The following is a 21,855-nucleotide window of genomic DNA, read 5'->3' as shown; positions in this document are numbered from 1 at the left end:
GGGCATCTGGCCACCCCTTGAACTAACCACGCCAAACTCGTTAATAACCTTGCCGACACTGTGGCCATGCGGGATAAGGCACATGAAGAAGAAGAAGAAGAAGAAAAGGAAGTATTGGCAACAAGCACCACTGGTTCAGTAACCACCAGTGAAATATCTTGTTAGTTGTCTGGCAGCTTATGTGAGGTAGTTTTCATATAGCATAGGAAATTCATTAACTTTTTGAAAGAGTAAGTATTTGAGTGAAAAATTAATACGGCCAATGCAGGATATAATTTAAAAATAAAACAAAATATAGTATGAATTCCTCTACAAGGTTATTAGTGCCTTGCTAAAATAGTCTACGATGAATAGGATTAAATACACAACACTTACAAAGTACATGATACACAAACTCGCAAGGGACTGGTACAATTCAACAAACCTACCCTGGAATTTTATATATATATATATAAAAAAAGTGACTACTAGAGATAAGAAAATCAAGGCAGCATATGATGTTACATTACAGATAACTTTCACCTGTATGGACTTTAATCTGTTGATAGTAATTATTTTATAACAATCCCTGTACTGCAGTTATTGCTTATGATAATTTTTGAATATTGTATATTTTGCCAACAATGAAACAGTCCTGCGCTCATCACAAAAATGCAAAGTATCAATTGGATGGTATAAACAAACATTTTCCATATAAAAGGCACACTTGACAAAAGAAAAATTGATGCATTCAGGCACTTCACACTAATTACTAGTGTTTCATTTAGATAGAACTGAAATGCAGTAAGAAATGGTCGTGGCTGCTGTTCCGTATATTGTGCTGCATACCAAGACATACTTGATCAAATTCGTGAAACCTGGTGATGCAAACTGAAAGCAGAAATGACTGAAGTTTAACAATACTTGCCCACTGAGTCTTTATCTGTGGCATGTGTCAATAAAATCTTCTCGGTTTTGAATAAAAATCTTGAGCTTTTAATGGCTATCTTTACCACTGTTGTCAGAAGTACAAATCACGGACTGCCAGTGCTGTCATGGTTTTCCGCTTACAAAGGAACAATTTGCAGCATCTGGCACCAATCAGAGAGGGTCGAAACAATGTGTGCAGAAGGTGATTTGGGCAGTCATAGCAGTTATGGCCCACTGCATGACTGAGTGATGTCAAATGCCGTGTGGGGCCCGCGGCGAATTTTAACCCTTTAACTGCTCTGGACGTGTTATCGCGCGCACCTTTGTACCTGTCCCTTTGTGCTCTGACCGTGTTTATGCGCACCACCAGTCCTTCTACCTGTTACTCTGAACGTGTCTACGCATAGTCACGTTCAGAGTACCAGGTAGAAGGATTGGTGGCGTAAACACGGTCAGAGCACACAGGGACAGGTACAAAGGTGCGTGTGATAACACGTCCAGAGCAGTTAAAGGGTTAAATCACCGTTCCTGCCTCCTTACGAGTGTCAGGCATCCATCTTCGCTCCCTTTCCATATCCAAAGCCTGTCCCCATGCTTTACTAAATGTGTACTTCTTGTCTCTATGAAAATTGTTGCTCTTTATTTTAACATCAGCCACCACCTCTATAACGCAATCCCAATATGTTGATACTGAAAGAGAGCAAAGATGGATGCTTGGCCCTTCACACTGAGACGGGAGTGGTTGTTTCAAATGTGGCACTAGCCCCTTGTGCTACCTGACATCACTCAGTCTTGTGGTGACTCGGAGCTGCTAAGGGCTGCCAACTCACCTTCCATAACAGGACATTTTGGCCCTCTCTGATTGGTGCAAGCTGCTGCAATTGTACCTACGTAAGCAGGAAACCGAGCCAGCTCTAGCAGTCAGTGGTTTGTACTCCTGACAACGATGGCAGAGATAGCAATCAAAAACTGGTGATTTTTATTCGAATTGACATAGTTTAAAAGTCAAGATTTTCTTTTGTTTTAACAGCACTGTTCTGCTGATTAACCTGAAATGACAAAGAGGTATTGGAAATTATGCTGTCTGGCAATTTAAACACTTTACACTTTTGAAATTTTTTTTATCGAGAGGCTGAATCACACTATTTGCTGCATATGTGGGATCAGAGTTATATCGCGTCCTCCTCCTAAAGACAGCGGTATCATTATTCCAGGCCAAGTGTTCAACAGAAGCAGTGAATTATTTTCTGCAAATGGTAAGAAAACTTTTAGTATGTAACAATGAACATTATTTTCTCCCATTTTTAATTATTAGACTTTCGCAAGCCAACAGTCCTTTTTCTTAATTTTTGGTCCTAGTTTGCCCTGACATTCCTGAAGACAAAGATTAAACTGCTGAAACAATACCCCTCCGAAACTTATCACTGACATTGTTGTACCGTATTTACCCAAGTATAAGATGAACCTGACATTTTGATAATACAATGAGAATTAAATAAACAAAACGAAAATCTTCACATTAATTTGTGGACTGTTTTCTTTTCTTCCTTTCTGGATTATTAACCTGCCACCTGTGGTCTATATATATTTAATCATCATCACCCTAATGGTACAGCTGTGGAATCCATACCTTGTCACAAATATTTGGCTGTTTCTTCTGAATATGTCACGATTTCTAAGGTTATGCTTATAGTGGGACCTGAGAACATGCTGTTTTCTTTCCAGATATCTACTGGATTTTGCATCTATACTGATAAGAGTGTGTTACAATGTCTGTTGCTTTCAAAAGATATTGTCTGCCCATCACTCTCACATTATCTGCATAGAGTCAGCAGTGGACACAACCCCTTTTATCCTGCCATACAACATTGCACCACAGAGAACTCAGTACGCCACTGGTCCCTATCTGCACTTTTAGTATCTCCTGCAGAAGTGAAAACTACTATTGAGTTTTTGTTCAATTTTTAAGTAAGTTCAATTCCAGTGACAAACAGATTCAAACTATAGTTTAAACACAGAACGTGTTCCTAAAAAGCCGAAGTATGTGGAACAGATTCCCATGGTTGGCAATATAACATAATCTGCTGCCCACTCTCTACTCCTCTGCCTGCACTCATTCTAGTTCTCAGCCATTCTGATTTCATTGTTCTCCTTCACCCTTTCTGTACTATTGCACTTGAACAACTGTGAAACATTGCCTGCAGTATCAAGTGTAACAACAGCTACTAGGACATAAATTAAAGAGTGCAGTCATGAGACAGTTTGATTCTCAAATTTTCGCTCATCCCATGGTCGTGATCTACTTATATCTGTGGCAAGTCTTGTGTTGTGATTTATTGTCACGATTTCAATTACAATCAGTTTAGTATGATTTATTTTGTTTGTTAGACATTTCACTCTGAATTAATTTTCCTCTTTGTTTCATCTGAATTTCACCATCATATCTAAGGCTAGTAAAAAGCTGGTAACATTTTTACCTGGCATTCTAATACATGAACAGCGAGCGAATTTCTCATTTGCAACCCACTAGTAAATCATTACTGTCTCTCATACTCAAATATTGGTCTGGTTGTAGTGCCAAGTAATGCTGGCTGCAGGACAACATTTTCACTTTTGAATGTTCCCTTTACTTAATAAGCAGGATTAATTTTTGTATTTGGTATCCACAAATGTATTAGAACTTTTATTGTGAACCAGTTCAAGTACCACAAGAATAGTATGTAAGGTGACAGAATTTAACGATGTTTCCTCCTGTGGTTCACAAAATTGTTAAATTTTAAGCAGATCAGTAGACTGTTGTAGTGGCTAGTTCATAGCTGCTTGCATATCATTTGTACTAGTGCCATGTGATTGTTTGAGCAGCATTGATACAGTAGTGAGTACTTTGGGCTGTTGGGAGATCTTGAGCTATATGTGAGTGAGTATCATTTGCCCACAAGTGTCCTTCAGAATGTTTCTGAATAAAGCTGCATGTAACCTCAATAGGCAATGCTTCGTTTATTGGTGTAAGATGACCCTATAGACTCTTCTTAAACAACATAAAAATGTTGACCTCCACAACAATAGTTTAATCTTGGAATATAAGGCGACTTTTTTTTTTTTTGAATGATGAATTTGGGAATAAACCTCATCTTATAATTGGGTAAATACGGTATATGAACGAGTCATAGCACCCATTGAGTGCGCGAGTGACTCTTGTTTGTTTTTCACTCAAAACGATAAAGTGCAACTGGCAAGAAATCTGACTGGCTTTATACACAGTTTTTGAGAGGTAACAAGAAGCTTTGTCTTTACGTCCGTTACGAATTTCTCTATAATATTACATATTAATGACATCTTTACTCAAAGTAAACTTAATAATTTTGGGACTACCTTTCCCTTATAATTTCCTGAATCTGTTTAACCAGGTCTAAGAGGCTTTGAAATCAGTAATGTTCATCTCACTTGAACTTCGGAGTGTCCAGTCTTTTAGAGCTCCCTCGGAAACAGTGCACTGACTATCTTGAGTAGTTCTGAATCTTTCAAATAGTTTTACTTTGACACTTTTGAGAGTTTTATTTTGATGCATATTTCGTACATCATGTGAATCTTCTTCCATATGCACAATTCATGTTCATATTTTATAAAACGAATGTGGCTTTGCACACTGCTTGAATTTAAGCATTTTCTCCCTATTTTCTTTCACAAAAGAAATTTAAGACTTTTCTTTCTTACTAAAAACTATTACTGTGTATGTTTTCTTTGGGCTTGGAAGACACTCCATTTTTCTTCTGGACTGGGCACAACAATCATCATCTGAGTCATTTCCTGTTTTGTCTATGTTTCCACAATTTCTAATGAAATGTGACATCACTGGAATGAATGCCCTATGATAATACACACATCAAAAAAAGTTTAGTTCCCAGAACTCCTGAAAATAGACGTTCACGGTGTGTGTTGTATCACAGACACAGTGGAGGTGCAGTGAGGTGGAGGTTCCCTGCTGTTTTGTGGTGGCGTTATGTGGGGCCGACGTATGCAGCTGGTGGTCATGGAAGGTGCCATAACGGCTGTACGATACATGAATGCCATCCTCCAACTGATAGTGCAACCATATTGGCAGCATATCGGCGATGCATTCACCTTCATGGATGACAATTCGCACATGCACATCTTGTGATGACTTACTTCAAGATAACGACATTGCTCGACTAGAGTGGCCGCAAGTTCTCCAGACATGAACCATATCGAACATGTCTGGGATAGATTGAAAAGTGTTGTTTATGGATGATGTGACCCATCAACCACTCTGAGGGATCTACACTGAATCGCCATTGAGGAGTGGGACAATCTGGACCAACAGTGCCTTGTTGAACTTGTGGATAGTATGCCATGAAAAATGCAGGCATACATCAATGCAAGAGGATGGAACCAAGCTGATGCAAAACCTTTTTTTGATGTGCTTGGATATAATACATACACAGGTTTACAAGAGCAATAAGTGGTTTCGATTGCATATCCATACCACACTCTTCATATTTCATTTTTGTCAGGTTGGAAACATTAATTGGATTCCACACTACAATGAAAGTCTGGAAGCAGCACAAAGACATATGTTACTAGAAAGCATATACCAAGAAATCATAAAGAAAATTATTTCAGTTTTGTCTCCGTTACTAACACTTAGTGATATCGCAAAGGCAACTGCTAATTATTATGGACATTAAATGGGTTGCAAATTGAGCAAATAGTAACTGTGAACAATTGTCTTGGAGATACTATCAACAGAAACTGAAATGTTATACAAATTATGATCATGTTGTGCTGTGTTATGTATTTACCAATGTGTTGTTAACCAATTTCATGTGCCCTCAGTGTTGTGGAAGCGCTGCTACAATTATAGCAGTGGTATAATGTCTCCAGCCACCTGGCGAGCTACAAATTCAGCAAATTTCAACATTCTTTTTTTTTTAAATACCTGCAGTTTATCTTTGCAGCTAACATTTGCACACTGTGTTTCTTTCAGTGTATTCTTACAGTATAAAAATTTTTAGGTGTCCCGCCCCAGTACAGGTGATATGGAAAACGATGATAGTCACTAGACAGCGTGGCCGCGCATTGTGTGGTTGATGCGGGTCGCCACTGCTAGGACTGCCGCATGGACCCACTCACTGAGCCAGTCTATCAGCAGCTGCTGTGTCCCTTTCAAGCTGGGAGCACTATGGCATCACAATCAGTTACAATTTCTGTGCACTACAGTACTAATCTCACAATACATCATTATCTTGGTTCTGAGTTTGCTATGTCTTATAAACTCAATTTTAGATCTCTGTTTGCTTTCTAGACTTACTATTCTGACATGCCATGTCCACTGTCTGTTATCCTTCTTTTTATCTGCCTGTTGTTCTCTGATGACTCACTGTTGACACTTTTGGCAAGTCGGCTAGTCACCACTGATTCTCAAATTGTTCTGAACTTGTCTGATTCTTACACACGAAAGTATGTAATTTTGACACTTGTTGGCAGATTAAAACTGTGTTCCGGACTGAGGCTCCAACTTGGGACCTTTGCCTTCCACACCCAAGTGTTCTGCCGCCTTCCACACCCAAGTGTTCTTCCAACTGAGATACACCAGCACAACTCACGACCCATCGTCACAACTTTACTTCTGCCAGTACCTCATCTCCTACCTTCCAAACTTCACAGAAGCTCTCCTGCAAAACTTGCAAGACTAGCACTCCTGAAAGAAAGGATATTGTGGAAGGCAAAGATCCGAACTTCGAGTTCAGTCTGGCACACAATTTTAATCCACCAACAGGTGTCAAAGGTAATTTCTTTTGTGTGTCTTTTACATTTTACTAAAAATTTCTAAACTGAGTTCCTCTAGTTTATCAAGTTGCCACTGCATGCCGTATTTGATTTTGGCTGATGCTAGGTGACATCCCTCCTTCATTGTACATGCTGGCTGCTTTAGATGGCCAACTACTTTTTCTGGAAACCCCTCCTATCTTCCTATGCTTGTGTTGAGCTAGTGGAATAATTTTTTACTCCACGAACACTCATGACGACTTCCTCCTGCTCTCTTTAACAGTCTATCAGACCCTTGCAGTCTGAAAGATTGTATACGTCTCTACAATTGCTAAGCATCTGAACCTATGTAGTGCTACACATCTGTGCCTTATTGCTGAGTGCACCCCTCACTTCACCAAGTGACAAGCTGTCTTAGGAGATGCTCTGAAGACTGCAAAATGGATACATAAGTGGGTGGTGGATCAAATTCATAATGTGATGCATCTGCTTATGTGTGATGTTGCAGTGTTCCGTCATCAGTCTTCTGATGGTTTGGTGTGGCCCGCCTCAAATTCCTCTCCTTTGCCAACCTTTTCATCTCAGAGTAGCACTTGCAACCTACATCCTCAATTATTTGCTGGATGTATTCCAATCTCTCTCTTCCTCTACAATTTTTACTCTCTACAACTTCCTCTAGTACCAGCCAACTTATTCCCTGGCGTCATATCATCCTGTCCTCTTGCCACTGTTTTCCATATATTTATTTCCTTAGAAATTTTGCAGAGAACTACTTCATTCCTTATTGTATAAGTCCACCTAATTTTCAAGATTCTACTGTATTCCCCTACCATATAACGCAATGCTCCAAACATACATCCTTAGAAATTTCTTCATCAAATTAAACTTTATGTTTGATACTAGTAGACTTTCCTTGGCCACAGGGATTGTACTTTATTAAATCCAAAGATACATTAATTTTCACAGAAAACTTAGTCCTTGATTGTGTACTTATAGTAATACACTCACTTTGAAACGTATCCCAAGTAATTAGTTATTGCAATGATGATATGGGACGGCAGTAAGCTTCATCACACAATGGCTTTATGACCATTACTTACACTGGTACTGCATGTTTCTGATTGTTGTATAATGTACTCTAGGAAGATGTCTGCAGCATTAGCATGTGCATTACGAGATATTTACTTTCATAATAAAAACTTCCTGTACGCTTTGGATTATCTCTTTGTGTCTGTTACAATTTTCTCATAAATAGTTGCTTGTCCAGCACTGTACTCAGCAACAATGGCTTTCTGCTAAGAACCTCACTTCAACTTACCTTAAATTTTGAGTTTCCACCTGAGGTCTAGCACATGTTTAATTTTAGAAATCACGATTCTGAACCATAAAGAAAGCAACAACTTCAAACATTTATAGCATAGCTTAACATTGTAATTTACTAACAACATTGTTGCACTTGAGAATTCATACGTGTATGTGTGATTTCTGCTTGAGCGACTAGAGGCTGGATGTGGACCAGATTACTGAGAGGCTAAACTACTGAGGGCTGGATTAGCGGGCGTTTAGTGCACTTCCAGTTAAGTCCCATTTAGCATCTGTTTTCTGTGTTTTCTTTCAGCCACTGCTTTATCTACTCATTTCATCCTGATTAGAAAATGGTGACGGCAGTGTATGTTATCGGCCACTTCCCAAAGATACTTGCTTGCGAGGATTGGAGAGGATACCGAGAAATCCACTGCCAAGAAAGACTCTGTAGAAGTGCAGAAATCTGTGCTCCTCATTGTGTTCAGGGAACACAGAAGTCCTAATGACATGAGACTCTTAACAGCTTTAGCCTGAGGCAGGCGCTCTTGGCATCGTTGGCATCGCCTGCTGCAGCCGCCATGTGTGGGCAAATCCCAATTCTGTCCGAACACTAACACCAGTAGAAGACAATAGCTAATCTGTGTATGCACCAGATGGAAATGGCAATAGGTTGCTCTGCGTACAGACCAGACTCTGGCAACTGTGACAAGGGGCATCAGAAGGGATGGTGGTTATCATCTCCAGTTTAATCTAACTTTTAAATCTGCTCAAAATAACCAGTTTCTGATGTAACTGATTTACGGTTTTTTATTGCTATTATTTCCAGTAACACATGCAGACTTGAACAAAGGTGGAAATTCTAATGAAGATGAAGGAGCAGATCATGATGAATACGAGGCTGCAGAAAAAAATCTGTCTTATTGTCTCTAGCAATGAGCACGAAGGTAAATGAGGGGGATACAATAGCGGCAAGAGCATAAGGTCACAAGTCGGTGACTTCCCAAGATCATCACTTTTGGATGAAATTAATTTTTCCCAGTGAACCAATCACATAATTAAGGGTTTAGTTATTATCCCAAGTTTATAGCATGTCAATAAAATGATAGGTATTACAATCAAATACAACTTCTCTTCCAAGGAACATAACGGATGTTTTTACGTACATGACGTCGCAAATTTGTTTTGCCTCCTCCTGTTTTTAATCTCTTAAAGCAAATGGAGCATTGTACTTCTTTGCTACCACACTTCATAAAATACTTCCATGAATTAGGGATGGTCAGGGTGTGTATGACCCGGGACAACCGGAGATCCTGCAAAGCCCGAGAACTTTTTTGTCCGGGAGAAAATCAAGGAAAACCCGGGAATTTTTTAGAATTCCGGAAATTTTTCATTTTTAGTTTTCAGTTAAATTTTTGTAATTTTGACTAGTGGGAACAGATGCTCTATATATAATAGAGGAAAACATCCCACGTGCGAAAAATATATCTAAAAACAAAGGTGATGTGACTTACCAAACAAAAGCGCTGGCAGGTCGATAGACACACAAATAAACACAAACATACACACAAAATTCAAGCTTTCGCAACCAACGGTTGCTTCTTCAGGAAAGAGGGAAGGAGAGGGAAAGACGAAAGGATGTGGGTTTTAAGGGAGAGGGTAGGAAGTCATTCCAATCCCGGGAGTGGAAAGACCTACCTTAAGGGGAAAAAAGGACAGGTATACATTTGCGCGCGCGCACGCGCACACACACACACACACACACACACACACACACACACACACACACACACACACACACACATATCCATCCGCACATATACAGACACAAGCAGACGGTGTGCGAGTGTATACCTGTCCATTTTTCCCCCTAAGGTAAGTCTTCCCGCTCCCGGGATTGGAATAACTCCTTACCCTCTCCCTTAAAATCCACATCCTTTCGTCTTTCCCTCTCCTTCCCTCTTTCCTGATGAAGCGTGGGTTGCGAAAGCTTGAAATTTGTGTGTGTGTTTGTGTTTGTTATGGTCTCTATCAACATACCAATGCTTTCGTTTCTTAAGTTACAGCATCTTTGTTTTTAGATATATTTTTCCGATGTGGAATGTTTCCTTCTATTATATATATATATATATATCTCACTACTGCAGAATAATACTGCAGCAATAAAACAGGAATGAGCAAAAAAAAAAAAAAAAAAATAAAACTTAAATTGCAAAGAAAATGTGCGTGTACAACAACACACAGTACTCGTACATGCGTCCACCAACAGCAAAATGAGTCGAAGGCTTTCGAAAGATTATGGCTTCATAACAACAAACTGCCTCTGATGAATGTGACGTCACAACTGTTTACCTTGAATTCCTTTGAGCAGTTGCGAACATGCTCTTACGCATGCGTTGTTGAGTTGCATATGAGGTGTACCTTCTCCTGCTTCTGGATGGAAAAATTTTACTAGCGCGCCCAAGCTGCCAGATGCATACATGCGCAGCACACCTGGATCTAGGGGAAAGATGCGGAGGGGAGGGGGGGGGGGGGGGGGGGAAGGGGGGCGGGCTGAAGGGGAGCATTAGGTATTGGTACTTCCTGAATTATATTCTGTCGTGTTATAAAAAGGACCATTTGTGCCAAAACAGTCTCGTTAATTTGATGTATGTTACAATAGTTGCAATATTAGAAAGACCTATTTCATTTTTCTAGCAGACAGTGACAAAATAGACATAATCAGATCAAGAAACCACAACAGTCATGGGTACTATTCGTATTAACAGCTTTTTCAGTATTAGATAACAACATTTCGATTTTTCGTGTGGCAAAACAATTGATGACCTTTGATGAGGTTATAGATTCTTTCGCAGCCGGGAAAGCACACCATGTAAAATTGTAGCACGATACAGAGAAAAAACAGCTAGGAAGAAATGTATACTGTCTTGCGTGTTTCTTGCCTTTATGTATTCTATATTTAATTTTATGTCACACAAAACAGCATATTGTTAGTTAATAGGCAATAAAGAGGACACATTTTCTGAAGAGTTATTGTGCTCCCAGTTACAAATCACCCCATCCAGTATTAATTGTGAGGTTTTTTTTTATTTATTTTTTTTTTTTTAAAGTGAGGGACAGTATGTCAAATCTGTCCTGAATATAGTTTGATGGCATCCAGTACAAAATATGCACGTTTGAATTCCACAGAACGAAATTCAGTGACGTGCAATAGAATAATACGGTGTGAAGGGTCATGGCGATGCACTTTGGCCAAACTAAGATGAAATAACATGTCTCACGTGTCATCGAACATATACGTTTTATGTATCAGACTCTTCAGAAAGATGTGTGCTACAAAATAAACATATTTTCTGAAAAGTCCTATTTCAAACACTGGCGGGAGGGGGTGAGGGCACTATCTACTATTGCCCCAGTTCGGAAATATTGTAAATCCGGGGCTGATGTGCAGAGCAATCTGAGTTCTAGTGGGGAGGTGGGTAGTCTCCACCTGACCCGTGTTTATGTTTAATAAAAACAGAATGGATTTCTGTGGCTGGTAGCTGTCAAGTGAATTAAAATTAAAATGCATTCACATAATTAGGGAAGGCTAAAATGTTTTATCAGCATTAATCACCTTGCCGCCAGACAATGAGTTTTTTTGTCAGTTTGCTACAGAAATTTGGCTTTTATTAATCTTCTCCACTGAGGCAGTCAATTTATTTGAAACAAAGTGTTTACCGTATTTACTCGAATCTAAGCCGCACTTTTTTTCCGGCTTTTGTAATGAAAAAAAATCATTTGCGGCTTTGAATCTAGTGCAAAGCAAGCGGAAGATCTGAAAAATGTTGCTAGGTGCCGCCACAACTAACTTCGGCCATCGAATATATGTAGCACTTCACAGGCATGCTTTGCAGGCACAAAGATAAATACTGGCACCAAAACCTCTACGTCAGTAAATAAATTTTTTTAAAAAAGTGGAAGACGATCTTTTTTTCCTCTGCCCTGAGTTTCGACCACTGCATTTTCATGCATTATCCATCAAAGTAAATACGAATTCTGTATTGTTTATCTTAGAATGTTGCAGAGTTTAAATGTACTACGTAAATCCGACTGGCAAGACTGTTATAGATGTTTGTCAGTATGGCCAACTCTACGTTCTGAATTTTTTCCTACCTGTGAGAAGAGATGGTTGCTAATAGGAACTTTTATGAATTGTGAATCACATGCAGTATTCTCCTCACCATAAGAATAATACGAATATAAACATTTTGACACGTATTCTTTCGTGCTTGCTGCTATCTCATTTAAATTCTGTCTGCCTAATAAACTACGAAACTAGAGTGAGACAACAGCAAACGCAGAAGAATACACATATCGTGTCATGTTTATATTAGTATTATTCTTATGCGTAATAGTGATACAGTCACAACTGAAGCTCGGCAATTGACTAGATTTTTAAATCTAAGATGGCTCTAATTTCTCTGCAGAATGTAATGTACTAAAGAGGCACCTGCAAAGATTTTCAAACAGAGAAAAATTTTTGCTAAACTCTCATTCCGAACATATTCTATCATATGCAATCTATTATTTGGTTCTTGTTGATCATTATCAAAGAAATCAGCAGTATAAGTAACAACAAATAGCAGTCTCTTGCCATTGTTTCGCTAATGAGACGATTGTAAGTGGTGGTAGCACGCACAAAAGCGAGCCATGCCGCGAGCGGCGACAGGCCGTAAACACTCATTATCAGAATGCGACAAACAATGCATGACACAGTACAGTAATGCTTCTTCAGCTTAGAGTGACGTAAACACCTATAACAAAGAGAACAGCACTTATCAGATCAAAGAAAAATAAGCAATCAATTCAAACCAGACAAAGCACGTGAAAAAGGAAGGGTACCCATATAAATACGGACGGAGCGCCTCACACATAGCAATGGCTATCTGGTGAAGCTTAACTGCTAAGCTTACGTCTCGAACCAAACTACTATAGCTGTATCGTCATTCATTCGACCTAAATTGTGTCTCACATTACAATGGACCAACTTTGTTTTTATTTGAAGGTGCAGCCCAAAACTTTTCTCTCTCCTTGAATTTAGAGTCTTAAATTTCAGGTGCGGCTTAGATTCGGGAAAATTTTTTTTCCTTGATTTCGAGTCTCATTTTTCAGGTGTGGCTTAGATTCGAGTAAATACGGTAATTCGACACTATTGGCTAGTTTCAACTGTTCGCAGCATTTTAAGTGCATGTTTTCAGCTTCTAGTACGTATGGCATAATAAAAAACCAAGCACGAGATAATACAACACCGGCACTCCAAGAAAATTTACATCCCGAAAAGCACACTGAAAAGCCTACTTCATTGTTGAGGCCTACTTCATTGGGAATCTGGACATACAAATGTGGGCTTTCAATCGGATCACGCATTTCAGTTTGGCTCATAAAATTCTGATGCTTTTGTAGTAGCCTTTGATGTCTTATTTCTTTTATGCAAGATATTTCAATGTTTTACACGTACGAACATACGGGCTCCCTACGTCATCGTAGCTGCGCAAGCCCATTGACGCCTATCTGGCACTCTGACAACTGCTGGAAAAAACCTGTTTCTAACAGATTGCGGGAAAATATTGCGAATGGTGGTTTGAAAAGCGTTACTTTCAAAATAAGTTTCCTTTTACGCAAGATGAACTACGTGCAAGAATGTACGATGAATTTCTGAAATCACGGAGTGTTTGACTCTCATTAAAAATCAACTCTCTGATGACGAGCCAGTTAGAAGAATTTCGAGCCCAGAAGAGCAGATATTTATGTCGTTATTACAAATTTTCCTGGCACATTCGTGTGATGTATCTTAAAGTGTAACACACACTAAAAGATCAACGTTATATGTGAAATATTACCGTATTTACTCTAATCTAAGCCGCACTTGAATCTAAGCCGCACCTGAAAAATGAGACTCGAAATAAAGGGAAAAAAAATTCCCGAATCTAAGCCGCACCTGAAATTTGAGACTCGAAATTCAAGGGGAGGGGAAAAGTTTTAGGCCGCACCTCCAAATCGAAACAAAGTTGGTCCATTGTAATATGAGACACAATTTATGTCGAATGAAAGATGATACAACTACAGTAGTTTGGTTCGAGTCGTAAGCTTAGCAGTTAAAAGGTTTACCAGGTAGCCATTGCTATGCGTCAGGCGCTCCGTCCAAATTTATACGGGTACCCTTCTTTTTTCACATGCTTCATCTGATTTGAATTGACTGCTTATTTTGCTTTGACCTGATAAGTGCCGTTTTCCTTGTTATAGGTGTTTACGTCACTCTAAGCTGAAAATGCATTACTGTACTGCGTCATGCATTGTTTGTTTCTGCCGGCCGCAGTGGTCCAGCGGTTCTAGGCGCTACAGTCGCAGGTTTGAATCCTGCCTCGGGCATGGATGTGTGTGAAGTCCTTAGGTTAGTTAGGTTTAAGTAGTTCTAAGTTTTAGGGGGCTGATGAGCATAGATGTTAAGTCCCATAGTGCTCAGAGCCACTTGAACCATTTGTTTGTTTCTGACAGTGCGTGTTTACGGCCTGCTTTCGTGCGCGCTTCCTCCGCTTACAATAAAAAAAAAATAAAAAAAAAAATTAAAAAGAGAGAGAGAGAGAGAGAGAGAGAGAGAGAGAGAGGAATCATATCATAAGCGAAACAATGGCAAGAGACTGCTATTTGTTGTTACACTGCTGCTTTCTTTGATAATGATCAACAAGAACAAAATAACATACTGCGTATGATAGAACATGTTCTGAACGAGAGTTATGCGAAAATTTTTCTCCCTTTGAAAATCTGTGCGGCCGCTTCTTTAGTACATCAAATTCTACACAGAGATTAGTCATCTTAGATTTAAAAATCTAGTCAATTGCCGTGCTTCATTTCTGACTGTATCACTATTAGGCATAAGAATAATACGAATATAAACATGACACAATATGTATATTCTTCCGCTCACTCTAGTTTCGTAGTTCATTAGGCAGACAGGATTTAAATGAGATAGCAGCAAACACGAAAGAATACATATCAAAATGTTTCTATTATCATTCTTCTTATGGTGAGGAGAATACTGCATGTGATTCACAATTCATAGAAGTTCATCTCTTCTCACAGGTAGGAAAAAATTCAGAACGTAGAGTTGGCCACATTGACAAACATCCCTAACAGTCTTGCCAGTCGGCTTTTCGTAGTACATTGAAATTCTGCTACATTCGAAGATGAACAATATGGAATTTGTATTTACTTCGATGGATAATGTATGAAAATGAAGTGGTCGAAACTCGGGGCAGAGGAAAAAAATGTTTGTCTTCCACATTTTTTTTTAAATTTATTTACTGGCGCAGAAGTTTAGGCGCCAGTATTTATCTCTGTGCCTACAAAGTATGCCTGTGTAGCGCTACATATATTCGATGGCAGAAGTTAGTTGTGGCGGCACCTACCAATACTTTTCAGAACTTCCGCTTGCTTTGCACTCGATTCTAAGCCGCAGTCGGTGTTTTGGATTACAGAAACCAGAAAAAAAGTGCAGCTTAGATTTGAGTAAATACGGTAGCGCAGCTTCTCTTGCAGCTTATTAATCTTCGAGACCAATATTATACGTGAAAGCTTTGCTGTTCTTGTAGCAACACGATGTAAATTAATTTAAACTGTAACTTTTCCTATTTGTTTTTTTCTCGCTACTTGACAGTGATGTTGCTCGTGCCTGACTGCATCACGTGTCCTATGCTCTAAATATCCACTGTCATCGTATTGCGAGATCACGTGAGATGGCTTACAAAGGTTTACAAAGATGCATCGTAATCTCGATTTTGATGCTTTCAGAAAGTAACAAGTGAGGTTTAGTGGAATTCGAATTTAAATAATATGAAAATATGCAGCGTACATGTTACTGCACATCCAAGATCTTTCCAAAAAGTGTTTTTTCCCTGTGAGTTTCGTTTTCTAAAGTGCTGGCAAATTCTACACCGCTGTATAAAACCAAACCATTCAAAGGATTTATAAGTTTTACAGTTCTGACGGAAAGTATACTGTCACATATCACGGAAAAAGTGTATTTTCACCCGGAAGAAAGTGTATCTTTAACAGGGAAATTTGGGATTTTTTTTCCTTGGCTGCATGTACACTCTGGATGGTACGTTCAATGTCTGAGGAAAACAGTGAGAAATTACCATACAAAACCATTGGGGGCAACTCTTGCACACTGTGTGTCCACGCATACTGTCAATAGACAATGCCACTAGGATTGCCAATATACCAAGAAATGCTATTGTTATGACTGCGTCCAACACTTTTCTGTGCAGGCCGAACAAGCATAACATCCCATGTTACAACCATGCAAGGCACAGAGCGAGTGAGGCAAATTAGGAAGAATGTGTCAATCAGTCCATTGCCAACATACCCCACCCCATCCTGCTTACACCTCGTTCTCACCAGTGTTGAAAATACAAGTGCATAATAAAGGATTTTATTTGGAATTACTGAAATTATCAAAACATTAATGCCAACACTGAATGAGAGTCCTGTTTCATAAATGACCAATGAACCCAAGGATAAACTGCAAACCGACACAGTCACTAAGATATTGCGTAATTTAAAATTATCCTGTCAAGAGCTACATGAAATGATTTCCAAGAAAAATAAAATTCTTGATAAAGTGGGTTTAGGTGAGAAATTTTAATACTTAGTTACATATTAATGTTATTCATTTATAAGCCAAACTGAAGTGAAAGTTTCTGAACATATTTTCACTTTCTGCCCCAGAACAATGTATAATTACATTGTTCAATAGGCAGCTTGTAGTTTATTTTGACATAACATTATCTGAGGAAAAAGACATCAATTAAGAAGACTGAGAACTTAATAGCTATCAGAACTGCTGAATTATAAAGGTGCTTACCGATTTTCTTTTTTTTCTTTTTTGGGTCTTGCAAACAACTGACTGTAACTGATTATTAATAAATGACTGAAAATACCCAACTGACTATTCGTATTCAAAATTTATAATCCGGCTTTTACAGCAGAAAGGCCAGCTGAATATAAACACAAAATCTGTTTTTTTTCTGTTTTTGGATATGTCAACCCTACATATCAACACAGCAAAAGGTACCTTATTGTCTCTGCGATGCAGTACTGATTCAAATGCCTTGTGTTTGTTGCTAGTTTCTAAGTCATAGGTTTTATTAAAATAGTGCTGGTCTGATTTCCAATGTCTATAAAATCCAACATTTCAAAGCAATGGAACTTTTATGAATAAATATCAATTTTTTCAAAGTTTTATGTAACAAACAAAAATTTTAGCACTGCTGCTATGGCTGGTTCCAATTACTCAGTTATTAGTAAAAAATGGAAAGAAAAAAAAAAACTGTTGTAACCAAGACCAAATGAATACCGAAAAATATCAGTCATACAGAACTAAAACACCAGTACTGGTTTTAAACAGACATTTCTTCCCCCATCCCCAAGCATCAGTACTGCCCACCAGCAGTGCACACATCCCTAACCACAGTGCTGCGAGCAGGTCAGTGCTCTGCTGGCTCCCCACCAGCCAGGCTGCATCTGACTGGATACTGCCCTGGACACAATCATCTGGCTGAGTCCCAGCACTCTTGTATCCCGGCAGCCAGTGTTGGTTCAAGCACTGGTCTCCCCTCAGCTGCTGCTGCACTCTCTTAACATCCCACTGGCCAGCCTGCACCTTGACTGAGGTGGACACTGACTAGGATATTGACCAGATGCTGACCAAGGACCTCGAGGACCTGGACTACCATTGAGACACTACTATTTCACGAGAAATTGCTATTATTTTTTATTTCACTTCAAACTGTGAACAGTTCATTTATGTATTTACCAATAAATTTCTTTCTTTCATGTACCCTGGGAGCCGAATTTGTTATGTTCTATCTTCTTCACGAAGTAAGGACACAAGACATCAAATCAAGGACACACACAAGTCGGCCTCTCCCTCACCTGGAGGCTGAATTATCTGCCCAGCCTTTTCAATCTTTCCCAGACAACCCTATTTCCTCACTAAGAAAGTAACATACTGGTGAATTAGCATATGTAATTACCTTAACGTACAAGGGATATGGCATACCGATTGGTTTCTGGTTTTGTTGGTCTGGTCTGTTAGAAAACCTTCAAGAGACCTCAAAACGTTTGAATTAATTTAACATACAACTTCAAACTAACTGTTGCCAGTACATAGAGACATTGGATTGTAATCACAGAACAGAGTGTTTGAGCATACGCCAAGTCACAGCTTACTTAGCATTTTATCCTACCAGTTATATAACGGTCAATGGAAAGAGTAAGGTAACCCCACATAACAGCTTAACTAGATAGCCAGTGGTTAGCTTTACTCCTTCATTTAACAGATTTTGTCTGTTGGAACCAAATAGTCAGTTTTGTTACTTTATCACATTTTTGTTCCAACTCAGTCAAAACTATTTTACCATAAAAAATTTTTAACAGACACACATTTTTCTGCAAACCTTTTACAGAAGTTGGTCTAAGATTTTAGCATGAGTGCTTTTGTTTTATTTTTATAGGCAGTAAATGTCATGTTCTCATTCATTTATAGCTTTGTAATACAGAGAATGAGCCGCTATACCAATAAATTACCAGCTAAAACTAGTGACATGCCTCTAAAAATGGAAAATTTTTCTTCCACATTTTGTGTGTGTATGTGTGTGTGTTTACAGTGTTATAAGACAGAAGCTATGTACTTACAGTGTTCTTGACATCTGAAACATTTCTGCATTCAAACTGGGCATATTACTCACCTCTTTCATGAATTGGTCAATGTCTTGGCCAGCCATAGCTAACATTTTTTGTTGCAAAGAAGTTGGTTTGGGAGCCCCTGAAGTTTGACTGTCATCATTTTTCTCCTTGGAATTGTTCTCTCCTTTGTCAACTGCTGCATCATCAGTTGTAGCTTCTGCATTCTCGTCATCATCATCATCGTCATCAGCAAATCTGATCACACGTGATCGCTTATCAGATGCTTCAGCAGCTGCACGCTCTGCTACTACTGCATCGCCTACAAAATATTCAAACATCAAACACTGTGTTCTTGAAGTTACCACACTGCAAAATCTATAATGTTTGTATGGTCATAGAAAATTATAATAGTGATCAACATTTAAAGGCAGCCCTTTCATATCTGTCTTATTCCAAATATAATGACACTTCATTATCATCCCTTGCTTCTTTACACTCAAAGAGTTGCTTAAAAGGCTAGAGCTGTTTGAAATAGCTACTGAGTATCTAAACAACGACACCCCACAGGATATATGTCTATGCAATGAAGTTTGTATTCTTAAACTGCGACTAATTAAAGGCATTACCTCCCAACAGTACAGTGATACTATAAGGAAAAGGTAGACAGGACACAATTAGGGATGGAAAATGTGTGGTTCACACGAAATGGGACAATCGGCTGCACAGTTTGTGATATGTTCCCCAGATTTCTGAGGTTTTTTTGTGATAAAATGACCTCTCCATCAGATCTTTCCATGTGTCTATATTTCATACGACTATACAGTGAAGCCCATATGTACGAGCACCTGCCAAACATCCTAGAGGACCTGAAGATTGCTAAACACAAAAAGCACCAACTTTAGAAGCAAAAATGGCTAATGAATTTCTATCTTTTCTGCTCATTCTAAACACATACATTTACTCTGGAACACCTAATATTCCACTCGACAATAACATATTCAGTAACTGTCTTGTGTTAACTCCCCTTCCCTATAACCAGAGTAGCTGTTTTGCAGGGGACGGTACAAACAGCACAGGCACTGAAGCAGCTGTTTAAGTCATTAGCATTGTTTTGTGCAGCATGTACAGCAGCTAGAAGACTTATGTTTGCAGCTGGTTACATTTTGGCACTGGACATTTATAGGCATGGATGGATGATTAATTACCATACCCAAATAGAATGTTGCACAGTAACTGCAGAATTATATAAAGCCAGGCATGTTACAGAGGGAGACTGAGGCTCAAATAAGACAAGCAGATTCAGGTGTATGCAGGTTGTAGTCATAATGAAGATATAAAGAAGGCTTGCATGGGAGACAAGTATGGAAAGCTGCATCAAACCAATCTTTGGACTGAAGATGACAACAACTAGTTGAAGAAAATGCATGTAGGCAATTCACACACTTAAATAAATGTGTATGCTATAAAATATGGCTAAAATCACATGTCTGAGTGAGCTACCCACATATTCATTAAACAATACCCAAAGAGCAAGTAGGTGGAGGCAAGAGGGGGGAAGGGGGGTGTATCACTAGTTGCATGAATAGTATCTAAGAGTAATATGTTCATCTATACTAAATTTAAGCCAGTGGACTGTAAATGGCCAGCATGTTGTCATGTTGTTGTTGTTGTTGTTGTTGTTGTGGTCTTCAGTCCTGAGACCGGTTTGATGCAGCTCTCTCCATGCTACTCTATCTGTGCAAGCCTCTTCATCTCCCAGTACCCACTGCAACCTACATCCTTCTGAATCTGCGTAGTGTAGTCATCTCTTGGTCTCCCTCTACGATTTTTACCCTCCACGCTGCCCTCCAATATTAAATTGGTGATCCCTTGATGCCTCAGAACATGTCCTACCAACCGATCCCTTCTTCTGGTCAAGTTGTGCCACAAACTTCTCTTCTCCCCAATCCTATTCAACACTTCCTCATTAGTTATGTGATCTACCCATCTAATCTTCAGCATTATTCTGTAGCACCACATTTCGAAAGCTTCTATTCTCTTCATGTCCAAACTATTTATTGTCCATGTTTCACTTCCATACATGGCTACACTCCATACAAATACTTTCAGAAATGTCTTCCTGACACTTAAATCTATACTCAATGTTAACAAGTTTCTCTTCTTCAGAAACGTTTTCCTTGCCATTGCCAGTCTACATTTTATATCCTCTCTACTTCGGCCATCATCAGTTATTGTGCTCCCCAAATAGCAAAACTCCTTTACTACTTTAAGTGTCATTTCCTAATCTAATACCCTCAACATCACCCCACTTAATTCGAATACATTCCATTATCCTCGTTTTGCTTTTGTTGATGTTCATCTTATATCCTCCTTTCAAGACACTATCCATTCCGTTCAACTGCTCTTCCAAGTCCTTTGCTGTCTCTGACAGAATTACAATGTCATCGGCGAACCTCAAAGTTTTTATTTCTTCTCCATGGATTTTAATACCTACTCCGAACTTTTCTTTTGTTTCCTTCACTGCTTGCTCAATATACAGATTGAATAACATCAGGGAGAGGCTACAACCCTGTCTCACTCCCTTCCCAACCACTGCTTCCCTTTCATGTCCCTCGACTCTTATAACTGCCATCTGGTTTCTGTACAAATTGTAAATAGCCTTTTGCTCCCTGTATTTTACCCCTGCCACCTTCAGAATTTGAAAGAGAGTATTCCAGTCAACAATGTCAAAAGCTTTTTCTAAGTCTACAAATGCTAGAAACGTAGGTTTGCCCTTCCTTAATCTAGCTTATAAGATAAGGTGTAGGGTCAGTATTGCCTCACGTGTTCCAACATTTCTACGGAATCCAAACTGATCTTCCCCGAGGTCGGATTCTACTAGTTTTTTTCCATTCGTCTGTATAGACCCTCTATATACTCCTTCCACCTTTCTGCTTTCCCTTCTTTGCTTAGAACTGGGTTTCCATCTGAGCTCTTGATGTTCATACAAGTGGTTCTCTTATCTCCAAAGGTCTCTCTAATTTTCCTGTAGGCAGTATCTATCTTACCCCTAGTGAGAGAAGCCTCTACATCCTTACATTTGTCCTCTAGCCATCCCTGCTTAGCCATTTTGCACTTCCTGTCGATCTC

The 21,855-nt window shown here is 39.1% G+C and overlaps 1 protein-coding gene across 1 annotated transcript in view; it reads right to left on the bottom strand.

The window, feature by feature from the left end:
- The window catches only part of LOC126354544 (WW domain-binding protein 11), a 79,368-nt gene that overhangs the window by 20,196 nt on the left and 37,317 nt on the right, over positions 1-21,855 (bottom strand). The window contains exon 5 of the mRNA XM_050004276.1: positions 18,789-19,045. Coding sequence (XP_049860233.1) covers positions 18,789-19,045 — 257 coding nt within the window. The remainder of the gene's footprint in view (positions 1-18,788; positions 19,046-21,855) is intronic.

Source organism: Schistocerca gregaria, chromosome 3, assembly GCF_023897955.1.
Source record: "Schistocerca gregaria isolate iqSchGreg1 chromosome 3, iqSchGreg1.2, whole genome shotgun sequence".
Lineage (NCBI taxonomy): Eukaryota > Metazoa > Arthropoda > Insecta > Orthoptera > Acrididae > Schistocerca > Schistocerca gregaria.
Note: the sequence above shows the minus strand (reverse complement) of the source record. Positions and strands in the feature narration are given on the sequence as shown.